This window comes from Protobothrops mucrosquamatus, unplaced genomic scaffold, assembly GCF_001527695.2.
Source record: "Protobothrops mucrosquamatus isolate PMUCROS unplaced genomic scaffold, P.Mucros_1.0 scaffold650, whole genome shotgun sequence".
Lineage (NCBI taxonomy): Eukaryota > Metazoa > Chordata > Lepidosauria > Squamata > Viperidae > Protobothrops > Protobothrops mucrosquamatus.
In genome coordinates, this window is record NW_015386939.1 from 250018 (window position 1) to 263753 (window position 13736).

At 35.9% G+C, this 13736-nt stretch overlaps 1 protein-coding gene across 1 annotated transcript in view; it reads left to right on the plus strand.

Annotated features, from left to right (window-relative positions):
* Nucleotides 1-4670: 4670 nt before the first annotated feature.
* The window catches only part of LOC107289176 (neural cell adhesion molecule L1-like protein), a gene marked incomplete at its 3' end in the record, with an annotated part of 47878 nt that continues 38812 nt past the window's right edge, over nt 4671-13736 (plus strand). The window contains exons 1-3 of the mRNA XM_015817875.1: nt 4671-4839; nt 10698-10803; nt 12831-13021. Of these exons, the coding sequence (XP_015673361.1) occupies nt 4749-4839; nt 10698-10803; nt 12831-13021 (388 nt within the window). The remainder of the gene's footprint in view (nt 4840-10697; nt 10804-12830; nt 13022-13736) is intronic.

A 13736-nucleotide genomic window follows, 5' to 3' on the forward strand; every position in this document is an offset into this window, starting at 1 on the left:
TGAGAGACCTGAAATCAGGGTGAGTATGCCCAAACAGGCACCACACGTTGAGTTCAGAACATCTTAAATTGTTCCCCATGGTGGCTGCCTCTATACTGCAAGCTGTTCCTAAGCAATAGTTACACCATCAGAGACGGAAAAAGCACAAGGAAGGAAGGTTTTTATAGTGCTATAGAGAAAATTGTACAAGCCATTTTATGAGCCATGTTGTCCTAATGACCTGAACACACAGGAGAAGATACTCTCAGGAAATCTTATAGTAGCTTCTAGACAGCAGCTGTTTCATGTGGACAAACCCATCTTGTTATTTAAATATTGCCCTGATCTAAAATTGGTTTATTGGTCTATTAGCATTATACATTTATTATTTAAAGACCCTATGAGATTCAAAAAGAAGAACGCATCAAGTTCATTCTTTCCTAGTATGAGTCTTACCACCCTTCATATCAGCAAAAACAGTCGCAGTGGAAAATGTTTTTTTATAAGTTTAGGCTTCCTACAGAGTTTGAATTTTTTAGGATTATAAATCTGACAATGGACCTACATTAACACAACAGGTTCCTTGTTATAGTTTATTCTGTAGCAAGACTGAGAGCAGATCCACACTTTCTGCTTGGTCCATCATGCACAATTTAGGAACAGGTGATATTATCCTTTTCTACTTCCCAGCTATTGCAAATGAGCTGGGTTTTCTGGCTTTCATTCAGAACTGCTGTTTCCTGACCTATTTAAATCCATTCAGAGTTGATGGTCTCCAGTGTTTCTCTTCATTCCATTCCAGTCCCAGTTTTGATTGGCTGCAATGCCTGGCATGGCCCTTCCCTGGACAGCTATTTAATCCTGATTTGCCAAGCAGCTATGTGTTCTGCTGTTGGCAGTTGCTTTAAAAATCACCACCATCATCATCCAGTTGTTCCAATGTTGGCCTGTGAATTCAATGGATTAGCCTTCAACCTAGAAGTTCATGCTCCATTCATCCTTAGATCTCCCAGTGGATATCCTTTCAATTTCTCCTCAGGTGAAATTGTAATGAAATGCATAATGCTATTAGACCAACAGATCAATTTTAGACCAAGGCACTATTTAAATAAGATGGGTTTGTGCACATGAAATGACTGCTCTGAAAAAGCTAGCACATGAAATACATTTTCTCTGTTTTCTTACTCCCTGCCCACAGTACTGGAAACATTCACTCCCCTTTATTTTATTTTTAATCTTAGTTATATAGTAATATGGGATCATTACTATGTTGTCCTACAAAACTGAACCATCAGTTCTTCCTTGTTTTAAAGTTTCTATGAATCTACAGAGGAACATAGGGAAAAAAAAAGAAAAACCTGTTCCCTATTGCTTTGATTAGCATAGCACCAGAGCTTCCCTATAGATGGAAAAGTTTTTTTAAAAAAAATAGAAAAGATTTGCAATTGTTTTAAAATAGATAATGAGGGAGGAGGAGGCCTGGAGGAACATTGTCCATGGGGTCGCGATGGGTCAGACACGACTTTGCAACTAACAACAACAATAACAACAACGAGGGAACAATATACGAAGGCATTTAGGTGTGAGAATCTGAGAAAACAAAAGAAAATAATGCGGTCTAATGAGAAGTGAATAATTCACATCATGGTGAAACTGCACCCACCCCACTGCAATGGAAAAAAGTTGCAATATGTCGTGATGTCATGTGACATTGCAAGTTTGACACCCCTGCTCTACAATTTCTTGATTGAGCAGAAGACCAAAACATAGAATGAAAACTGAGCATCTAGATAAATATAGGAATCACTGTATAGTGTAGTAGAAGAACAGGGAAACACATATCCCAGCAGATTTTAAGAGAGAAAAAAATAATCTTAGTAGCCCTAAAAGACACATTTTTGAAGCAATTGTAGGATCATTTAAGGGACATTTCCACTATCTCTGTCTATTTTAAATGGGCCAACTTTCTAAAAATGTAATTAAATACATTTTAAAATGTATTACTCTTTCCGCTTCAGACTGTTACAAAATTATTACCCAGCTTTCAGTTGACAGTTTGAACTATCAGTAAAAGTGAACATTCTCCCTCTTTCCCCTGCTTCTATCAAGAATGAAAGCCCTCCTGCTGTCAAACCATGTTGTTGCTGTTAAATCACTCTGTTACATGACCTGCTATATTGACCCCTGATGTCAGTCCTGTAACTACTTACTTTCCATCTATTCATTTTCACCTTGGAGAAAAATGCAGGGAAATCATTTTGGTGAACCACTAAGAAGTTAACATTTTCTTTGATCTTGTATAGTTCTAACACTGGGCATAGGTTCTTAGAAATCAAAATGCTATTTGATTGAAGTAAATCTGGTGTGAAGGGAAGTAAGGTATGTTTACTGTGCTTGTAAGAGACATAAAATGTCATAAGTCTTCTATATCTTTCTGTGATTGGAAACAGAAAGCTACAAGCCATTTGATAGAACACTGTGATTTTCAGATATGATAAATAGTAAGGCAATCATTGTTAAAATACAATCCTGGAACAATATTCTTTGCATATAATTTATCATGAGTTTTTTTGGGGAAGATGATAGATAGATAGGTAGATAGATTAGATAGATAGACAGACAGACAAAGAGACAGATGATAGAAGATTGACTAATGGAGAGACTATGTATGACACTATGAATGAGGGTGTTCAAAGCTTTTGGAAGCAATGGTGAATCCAGTACAGAGTAGGTTTTGGAAAGCATATCCAGAAGAAGAGAAGGAGGAGAAGGAAGAGAAGGAGAAAGAAAAGGTTTAGAGATAAGGTTTTCAAGAAACTTGTTGTATTGTTATTTAAGCCCTATTCATTAAAATATAATTCTGAATATTTCATATGAGCATTATTATTAGTACTACTATTAGCATATCCTATCTTTTCTCTTAGAACTCAATGTGGTTTTCAAGATGAGGATTACCTCAGGTTTTCTTTCAAAATGTGCAATGATTAGTCAAAATAATGTACTGTCCTTGTTCAATGCTATAAACATGGGTTATGATAGAAGAAACAGTAATTTAAGAATGTGCACCTTTTGTGCCTTTAACTTTTGGCTGGGTAGGCAGAAACTCTAAAGTCCAATGACAGTATAAGGAGGATGAAGCAAGAAAACAGCAACATATACATCAGTACATGGAAAAAGTAGACCAGGGGTCTTCAAACCTGGCCCTTTTATGACTTGTGGACTTCAATTCCCAGAATTCCTCAGCCACCGTGCCTGGCTGAGGAATTCTGGGAGTTGAAGTCCACAAGTCATAAAAGGGCCAAGTTTGAAGACCCCTGAATTAGACAATGAAGGGCAGGATGAGGTAGGGATAGAGCACCTCACTTAATATGGCTGACATGGCCTTAACACAACAGTTGTTATGTCAGCTGTTTATGCCTGATTCATGACGGATTACATTAGTGATAGGATATTTCAATATGCTGTGAGTTTATGGAGATATCAAGAGCTACCAAAGCCTACCACATTAGCTTTGAGACTGGATGGTATTTTAAATGTAACACTTCCTAAAGCTAATCATTTGTTGTTGTAATTAATTTGGATTGAAATATTGTTTGAATATGCTCTGTGTCCAGTTTAACTTCTATTCATTTTCAGTTTTTATTTAAGAGAGGCTGGGGAAAGGAGAGCAACCCTGAATATAAATCTCCATCAAAGCCCCTCTGCTTTAATTCCTGTATTGGGTAAACAAATACACCCCCCCCTTCCCAAATCTCCATAATTTCTACCCAGTTATAAACCAATGGCCTGTAACACCCTCTGAATAACTGCTGGTCAGCCAGCTGTTTCTCATTGTCTCTCTGGGGTTTTCTAAGTGTCACTTCCTGGCTGACTGCCTTCGCTCTGTCAGATATAACTGGAAGATAGCTGGCTTTTCTGAAGTACAAATTGCAATCCAGAACATTTCTTCTGAGATAAATGGTCACCTGATTTCCATCAGTGTAGCAGCTGGTTGCCAAACTAGTAGTTTCCACCTTGGTCAGTGAGCTGCGGACAAAATGATATATATACTTTTGGTTCTTTATTACATTTTATACTTTCCATCTTCTGTTCTCCCAATGTATTTTACAATGGCTATAAAAGTAATGGTGTCTTTGTATCAACCTTAAATTATTGACTCTCAGTTTAAGATACCTGTGGTAGACAACGTTATCTGTAAATGTGCCTTTGTACCAAAGCACATTTTCTATCTAGAGGTGGTTTAATTGTTAATAAAATTCTAAGGTGTTCCTGCTAGAATGTTGGGGGAATAGTAAAATTATTCTAGCCTGTATTAAAAAATAAAATAAATGTCATGATATATATCTTATTTTTTAAATGGTTTTCAATCTCTACATCTCTATTAAAAAGAAAAAAAAATAGAAGGTTAGAAGTGGGCCAAATAGGTTAGCCATTTTTCCCCTTGTATACAAGAAGGAAAGTAATTAGATTTGTTTGGGGGTAATTGATTTTGTTTTTTCCCCCTCCCTTTCGGAATATGAGAACAGGAGGGTAAAAGAATAAATTACAATGTGTATATTGCTGTGATTTATGCTTCTGCTTATTAATCTTGCCTATTTCTTCATTTTTTTAACAAAATTACAGCTGAACCGTTGCCTTAAAAGTATATTTTGGTGACTGTCTCCATTTCATTTCCAGATTTTGCTCTCTCGGACCGTATTCAGTGTACAAACCAGGAAAATTGTGAGGCATCTTTCAGTCTGTTTGGACTTCATGTTTACAGAAGAGAGATGGAGATGCCATTAGAAACAAAAGGGATTTCTCTGTGCCTGATTCTCTTTGTATTAAATTTGGCAGCAGCTATTGAAATCCCGCTTACTGGTAAGTTATAGCTATTTGCTGATATTCTTCTACTGGTGATTAGATTAGATCTTACCAATGTGTTGTTTCCATTTTGAGCTTTATTTTTTTTTTTCCTAGTGTGGCCTTTTGAGAATTTCTGTGTGACAGAAATTGCAAGTTTTGTTTTCTTTTTTTATGCAAAGCCATCAAAAGGTACATATAGCACATGGATAGCTGACTGAAGAGTCTTATGAATCAGTCACTAAAGCTGTGATTTCCAAATTTAGACAGGAGGTTCACTAGAATTTTTTGGGTATCCAGACAGGATAGAGAAACCCAAAGTGAGTATCAGAAAAATTGGTGACAATAAATAATAATATCATTCAATGTTTCTTCAAATATTTATTCCAGAAAAATATCAGCCAAGAGTATTTAATGAAACATTTTTTGTTGCTTTGCGTATATTGTTATTTATCTAATTATAATATATTTTAGTTGCCATTCATGACTGCAATTGCTTGCAATATATAAAACCATAACTTAATAAAAACAGCTGTAATTTAATTACAGCCTAAATTACATTCATCTCACTTTCTCGATTTTATCTTATTAATGACAAAATGTGTAGAAGTTCTAGAGATTTGTTCCAATCCCATCTATTTTTATGTGAAAACTTGCTATTGCTTGTCATATACTGGATATCTCACAAGTTTTTCCAATGAGAACTTTTGAGATGATTTTTTTTGTACAGACAGATGATAAAAATAAGTCTTAATACTTTCTCGGCTTATTAGGCCTTCCTTCCTTCCTTCCTTCCTTCCTTCCTTCCTTCCTTCCTTCCTTCCTTCCTTCCTTCCTTCCTTCCTTCCTTCCTTCCTTCCATATTCTTAATAATTACATTGTCATTGTCAACCAAAATATGAGATACTTCAGATCTGTTGTTATATGTAGCCAACAGCTATTATGAATATGCTTATTGTCAAATTGACTAAATCAAAGTATTCCAAATCAAGCAGTCAGTGGTGAAGGATCAAAGTTAAAAGTATCTTAGTAAGAAAAAGGTGTCAGAATAATTCTTGTGTGATCCTCATGGTTCCCAGCTGGCTGCACTTTTCCCAAGTTCTGCTGAGAGAGAGAGTCACTGATGTTTTCACTGAGCAGATTAATGTACCTTTATAAGTAGGATACTATTCTTTTTTTCAACTTCCTATCAGCCCATTTTCTGTCTTAGCATTAGACCTCCCATGGTAGCAGGAAATTATTTTGTCTAATTTGACTGTAGACTGCCATTATTAGGCAGAGAGGACAAAATTGTGTACAAAGAAGTATGTTTCATAGAGAACACTAGCATCAGAAAAGCTGAATGTGACTATTATACAGAAATATTTTGCTTTCTAATGTGTGGGAGAGTGTATGAAACACCTTGCTTTGAATTGTTAAAGCAGCCATTTTTTTTCCAGATTTGTGGACCTTCTAGCTAAGGGGTCTTCAAACTTGGCCCTTTTATGACTTGTGGACTTCAACTCCCAGAATTCCTCAGCCAGGCACACTGGCTGAGGAATTCTGGGAGGTGAAGTCCACAAGTCATAAAAGGGCCAAGTTTGAAGACCCCTGGTCTAGCTACTTTAATCATTCATAGAGATGTGTTTGTTCAGAATTTGCATAGTTCTAATGGCTGTGGAAAAATATATATATATATTTTAGTATTGAGTTCGCAGTAAATGATTTACCCTTTCAGAGCTGGTGGTTGAATTCTCTTATAAATTGCAAATTTGGATTCCAGATCACCCATTATTTAGAATCATCTCCTCAAATTACATGGCCTTGCTTTGACCCCATTTTTTCATCTGAATTCTTAATTTTTGTTAATGAAGGTTTTAATGGCTTTAATAAACATGAATCATATCTGGCTATAAACAAGATAGGCAAAGCCTGGTTCCATTGCCAGTGTAGATGAAGAGGTACCATATGGCATGGCAAGATACCACATTCTCTTTGAGCAGTGAGTTTTCCAGTTCACTAGGTTTAAAGACTTTCTAGCCAGTTCTCTAATATTCATTCCTGTAATTTATAACACAGTGGTAATTCTATTATGGTCAATTACTCTTCAGGGTACAATTTCCATTTTTATAGTTTGGTTATGTGAAGATTCACAACACTTTAATTTCTTCAGCATAATAAAAGAATGTAAATCTATGAAATAGATGATTTGCATAGTTGTGAGTCCATCCATTCTGCTTCTGAGGGTATATGGTTTTGAATATGAAGGAACACTTCCCCCCCCCCCCTTTGTCTATACTCAAGTACATACAGCAAGGACTTGTATTACAGGACATACATGCTTAGTTATGAATCTTTTTTGCCTGTATCCAAAAATACACTACCAGGATTGACCTGAGCCATTAGAAGAGGGGTGTCAAACTGCCGGCCCATAGGCCGGATGCGTCATGCTGAAACCATGCCCACCCCAGTTCCAGCAATGGGGAAAAAGTCATGATATGTCCTGACATGTCACGTAACGTGGCAAGTTTGACACCCCTGCATTAGTAGAATAGCTGTATTTTCTCCTCTAGAATTTTAATGTTGATAAGAAGTAATTGTGATACACACACACACACACACACACACCCAAAGGCAGCTTACTCAATGCTCTCCCTTCTGTACCAGAGAGCCGCCCTGAGTCCGCAAGGAGAAGGGCGGGATATAAATGTAATTAAATAAAATAAATAAATAAAATAAATAAAAAGGGACAGGAAGCCCCATCCAAAGTATGGTGGCATCTGGAATTAGGATATGGATCATGAAACCATGCAATTGAAAACCAAAAAGGCCATTGGTTTATTAAAGCTCTAACCATATAGATGCTCAGCTGAGATTGAACTCTGACCATAGGAAGACAAATATAAGGAAGACCTGATAAGTTAACTTCCATAATAACTGGATACAGAAAGTATAAATTATAACTTATTTAAAAGAGCATTGTAATATTCAACCTTAAGATCACTGGCCGACGCGTCATAGACACCAGGACTATGTGGACAGACCCTACGAACAGAAGCATAACTTCTGTTGGCAAAAGCTGATAAAGGGCGCCCCTTGCCATTGTTACTATGTGGCTATCCAGTACTAAAGAGAATTCTCAGAATGCAAACTTGTTCCTTAAGGGAGACTAGAACTCCCATCCAGAAAAGGCACATCACCTGAGCCTCGGAGCCCAACCCCTGGAATCAGCAACAATTCTGCCTTGTCCAAGTTTCATTTCAGATCATTTTTTCTGTACTCTTTCTAGAGTCTCAACATCTTTTTTACATCGTAGTGACCAAAACTGGATGCAGTATTCCAAGTGTGGCCTTACTAAGACATTGTAAAGTGGTATTAATACTTCACGTGATCTTGATTCTATCCCTCTGTTAATGCAGCCCAGCACTGTGTTGGCCTTTTTGGCAGCTGCAGCACACTGCTGGCTCATATTTAAGTGATTGTCCACTAGGACTCCGAGGTCCCTCTCTCATTTACTACTATTGAGCAAGGTACCCCCTATACTATACCTGTACATTTGGTTTTTCTTGCCTAAATGTAGAACCTTACTTTTTTCACCATTGAATTTCATTTTGTTAGATAGCGCCCAGTGTTCAAGTGTGTCCAGATCCTTCTGTATCTTAAGCCTGTCTTCTGGAGTGTTGGCTATTCCTGCCAGCTTGGTGTCATCTGCAAATTTGATGATTTCCCCATCTATCCCCTCGTCCAAGTCCTTGATGAAGATGTTGAAGAGCACTGGGCCCAGAACAGAGCCCTGGGGCACCCCACTACACACTTCCCTCCATGTAGATATGGTTCCATTGAGGACCACACCCTGAGTATGGCCAGTCAGCCAGCTACGGATCCATCTTTCATAGGATCAAAGTTTTAAAGTCATAGTACTAAACTCTGAAGTTGATAATTAATGCATTTTAGCAGAGAATGTACTGTAGTTGCAGTTGCAGAGATATGTAATAAGACTGAATGAAAATGGAAAGGCTAAATTTATTAACCTCACAATTAATGTTAAAATTAATTTCTCAGATTAATGTCTCCATTATTCTTTTTGTTTTTTCTCTGTTACAAAAGGTTAAGATGTAAGTCTTGAGCTCATTTCCTTCAGTGAAATTCCTTTTGAATAACACTGCTAGGAAATCCAAACCAAAGTGAATAGAAGATATGCAAACTCTGTTGGGCAGCACAACCCACTCATGTCTGAAATGGTTGCCATGAATATCTGTTTTTCTGTGCCCCTCCCTGAAAGATAAAGTGCTATCTTACTGTAATATATATATATATATATATATATATATATATATGTTTTCTGAGGTTTTCGCGGGTGTTTGTATGTAGGTCTTTAGTTATTCGGGTTTTCTCCCGCGTAGAATTAAAAGTACCTTGGCGACGTTTCGACGAAGTCACATTCGTCATCTTCAGGCTGGTGTCTTCAGCTTCGTGCTTCTAAGAGTGGTGTGTGATCGCAGNGCAGGGGGATTTGAGATGGTGAGCTTCATTGCTGTTGTTTGGCTTCGTGTTCGTGGTCGTGTCACATCTTTATGGTGGGTGTCAGTTTGCTTCATGTATGGATTGGAGGGGTTTAAAGTGGCTGATGATGCAGCTGTGGACTGGCTTCTAGTTTGTGGTCGTGCCTCATCATCTGTGTGGGTTTGGGTTTGCTTTTTGCTTAATTCTACGCGGGAGAAAACCCGAATAACTAAAGACCTACATACAAACGCCCGCGAAAACCTCAGAAAACATATATATATATATATATATATTTCTAATAACACTAAAACTAAAACAGTGACAGATATATATATATATATATATATATATATATATATATATATATATATATATATATATATATATATATATATATATATATATATATATATATATATATATATATATATATTAGCACAAATCTGGATAACCACTAGATAGAGATTTTAGTATCTTTTCACTAAAGTCATTTGGATTTTACAATTTTGCTCTGGAAGCACTATTATAAAGACATTTGAGCATGTGTTCACATGTAATAATAGATGATTATTGGAAGGCAGTTTAGATATTATTACAATATTTTCCATGGATATACTATATTGTTCCTTAGTTTCTCAAAATTCTGGTGTTCACCAAGAAAACTTTTCTTTAGAATGATTCTACCAGACAATGAAAGTTTAGATAAGTAAACAATGTATTGTAGATACTGTAGAGATACTCATCCTTCCATTGGAGTTCGAAGCAGCATATATGGTGGTTTCCTGTTATTTTATTTGACAGCAAAAACTTTGTCAGTTCAGTTGGGCTGAGAGATAGTGACTGACCTGAAGTCGCCCAGTGAACAATCAATAGAGTGTCTAACCACTCAGATAGATTTTATTCAGGATAAGCTGTCTCCAACCGGGTCTTTTAGATCTATAGCATCTACTGCTGCTGTAACTGAGTTCATTCATCATACTGCTATTTGTCCTGTTTATCTTGTTCTTTCCCTCTTTCCTAGCAGTATGAATTTCTGAAAAGATCTAGGTGTTAGACATAATGTACTCAAAATATGCTAATTTAAACTAGATACAAACTACATTTGTATCTCTGGTGGGAACTCAGAATTAATTTGTTTTCTTGGTTATTTATGGTATTTTCAAGCATCTTCTCCAGGATCAAAGTGTCCCTAGTTTTAATTCCATCCCACTGCAGTACCCTCACTCCACTGTAAAATAATTGCTACTTATCTAATCTCACTTTTGGATCAGTGGAGAATATTTTTAGTAGCTGCTCTTATTTTGGGGGAATGTCCTGTTGGTTTTCTCTATGACAGAAAGTGAAAACATAAGCAAATAGGGCTTCCAGGTGTATTTTATCTTTGTGTATTTCAGTGCGACAGCTCCCAGCAATAACAACACAGCCAACAGATCAGGTTGCTTTCCCTTTTGATGAGGAATTTTCAATCAAGTGTGAAGCTAAAGGAAACCCCCAACCAATGTAAGCTTTACTGATTTGTGACTTTCTGAACATTTATTTCTCTTTTAGTGTTTTTTTTAACCTTTGGTTTTCATTGTTTTCTTTAAAAAAAATGTTTATCTCCCTCCCTCTTGTAATCATTTATTTATATGTATATCCTGCCTTTATTTTTATAAATAAAGCAGCAAACATACCTAATACTCCTTCCTCCTCCTAAGAGATACTTCAACAAAAACCCTGTGCGATAAATTAGACTGAGAGAGAATGACTGGCCCAAAGTCAAGTTTTCATGCCTAGAATGGGAATAGAACTCATGGTCTTCCACTTTCTAGTCCAGTGCCTTAACCATTAGACCAATCAACTAGCCTGTATTGTTGGATGACCCAAAGGCACCAATCACAAATAAAATATAAAATCAGCCTAAAAGGATTTGCTCAGTGTCTTAATTTCATAATCTATTCTTAACAGTATCCAGATTAACCTCAGAATTGAAGTGTGTAAGCAGAGCATGCTAATCTTCTAGTTGCTACTAACCATGTCCTGTTTGTAGTTTTAAGTTGGAAACGATCAAATTGTAATTAAGTTCCTGTAATCCAAACAATTTTTGATTGTTACCATAGAACATTATTTCCACATAGAGCTCAAAGTGCAGAAGCTACATACATTTGGGAAAGGAAAAACAGTGATAATCCCATTGTGCTCCATTTAGACCATTCATTATGTTCCCCATTCATTCAGGACACTTTTACCAAAACAAGAATGAACTTGGCCTGTCATGAAATACAAGTCATTACAGAGTGAGGTCATGAAATGCAGGTTATTACAGGAGAAGAGGCAGTTTGAAAAATAGAGAATTTAGTTAGACAAGGATGAGAATATCTAGATTTCTTGTTTCTTTAGTCTACCAATTCACATGTGTATAGCTTCAAAGATAGCCCAGTATCTTCTATTTGAAACAGAACTGTTGGATAATGCAAGGCATGATTTATACTATACATCCTGGCAAAATACATGAAATATGCAACATCTAGAAGGAGATTTATATGTCTTTTGCATGACTTTGCTTGTATATCCAGTCCATACATAAATATAAACATGCTTATTTTGATATGTACATGTTATTAAAACCATGAAAGGATTATATATTTTGAACTTATCACATTTTCTAGGCTACTGAATGCAGACTCTTTGGCTATCCAGATCAAACTGGCAAGATTTAAGATCAAAGCTTTCATAGGCAGCACTTTTTAGCTAAAGATTTTAATTAGAGTAATACAAAATTATGAAAACTAAACTCAGGGAAGGGAAGGAGAAAAAAAGCAACAAAGGGAACAAATAAAAAAGAGAAAAAAGGATGAGTGAGACAAAGAAAAAAAGAAATATATAAAGAAGTAACTTCCAATCTTCATCACAAGTATAAACAAGCTTGATAGTTCTTCACTCCCTATAAAGGTTTTTAAGAAGAGACTAGACAGCCACTTGTCTGAAATGATATAGGGTCTCCTACTTGAGGAGGGGGTTGGACTAGATGACCTCCATGGTTCCTTCCAGCTCTATTCTGACACCTGGATTTGTACATTGAAATGTTGCATAGGCAAACAACAGCACTTCTATATTTCACATGGTCATCCAAGGACACTGAAGGAAAGCTTATGAAGACTAATAACTAATTCTTCAGTAATAATGATTACACTATGCAGTCTCTAGATAAGCATTAGATCAGATCTTCTACATTCTTAGGAACAGTTCTAATTATTGTATTTTATGTAATATTTGCCTCTCAACACATACATTGAAGATTTACTGAGATATTTATCCTTTAACTTGTGATTTTGAGTGGCCCAATATAGAATGCAATATTATATTTCAGTTGATTTTATCAGAATGTATTATATAAAATATATCTAATATGTAGTCATTCTGATTTATTCATGCATAGATGAGAAGGGGCAAGACAAAAATATTAAGATTTCTGGTATTTAATTTATAAAATATTGATACATTATAACTGTTTCAAAATTATTTAATGCTATTTAATGTCATTTTAGGTTTAACTGGACAAAAGATGGGAAACCATTTAGTCTGTTGGATGACTCACGGATAACTACATTTAATAATTCAGGAACGTTTGTAGTTAAAAATCGTGGGAACATATCCCTTTTCCAAGGAAAATATCGCTGCTATGCATCCAATGAATTGGGAACTTCTATGTCAGAGGAAATTGAGCTAATCGTTCCAGGTGAGTATTCATAATAATAATGATTGTTATTTCAATGTACTTTCCCTAAACAGCTAAATTATAAGATGCTGAACATCTTGTTTACTGCTATGGTAGTTCATTGCCTTAATTGTACCTAACTTGATGTGGGATTTATAAGAACCACTCAGGACTTAGAAGGGCTTTGAACAATACAGATATTTTGTTTTGGAGAATTGTGACAAGCATTCCCTATATTATAGTTGAGTCTTAAGTATTCCTTTTGGATTCTCCCTTTTCATCCACTTTCTCAATGATACATTTAGGAATACATCAAATGGCAATAAATGTAGTGGGACTTCTTCGAAGAGTAAGAATAAAGAGTTAGGAAAGCTGATTATGAATTCTTTTCCTTTGAGCAACTCTATTCAGCATTTTTAATTGGAGATATTAGAATTTAATTTAAATGTAAACCTTAAATGTAAAAATTCTATAATCCACATTAGTAAAGTCTCCTTCAAACGTAGCTTGGCTCCTGATGTTTTTATGGACACATATTCCCTTAACATTCATAGCAGCATTGAGAGGGTTTTGCCATAGCCTTATTTCAGAATGTTTTTCAATTTCATTTTCTAAAGTTCCAAGTATGTCCTGGTGGTCTCCCATCCAAACAGTATTCAGGATTGATTATGGTTAGCTTATAAGTTCAGGTGCTGCCATCAGCTAAAACTGGTGGTCTACAGTAACAGGCTTTATT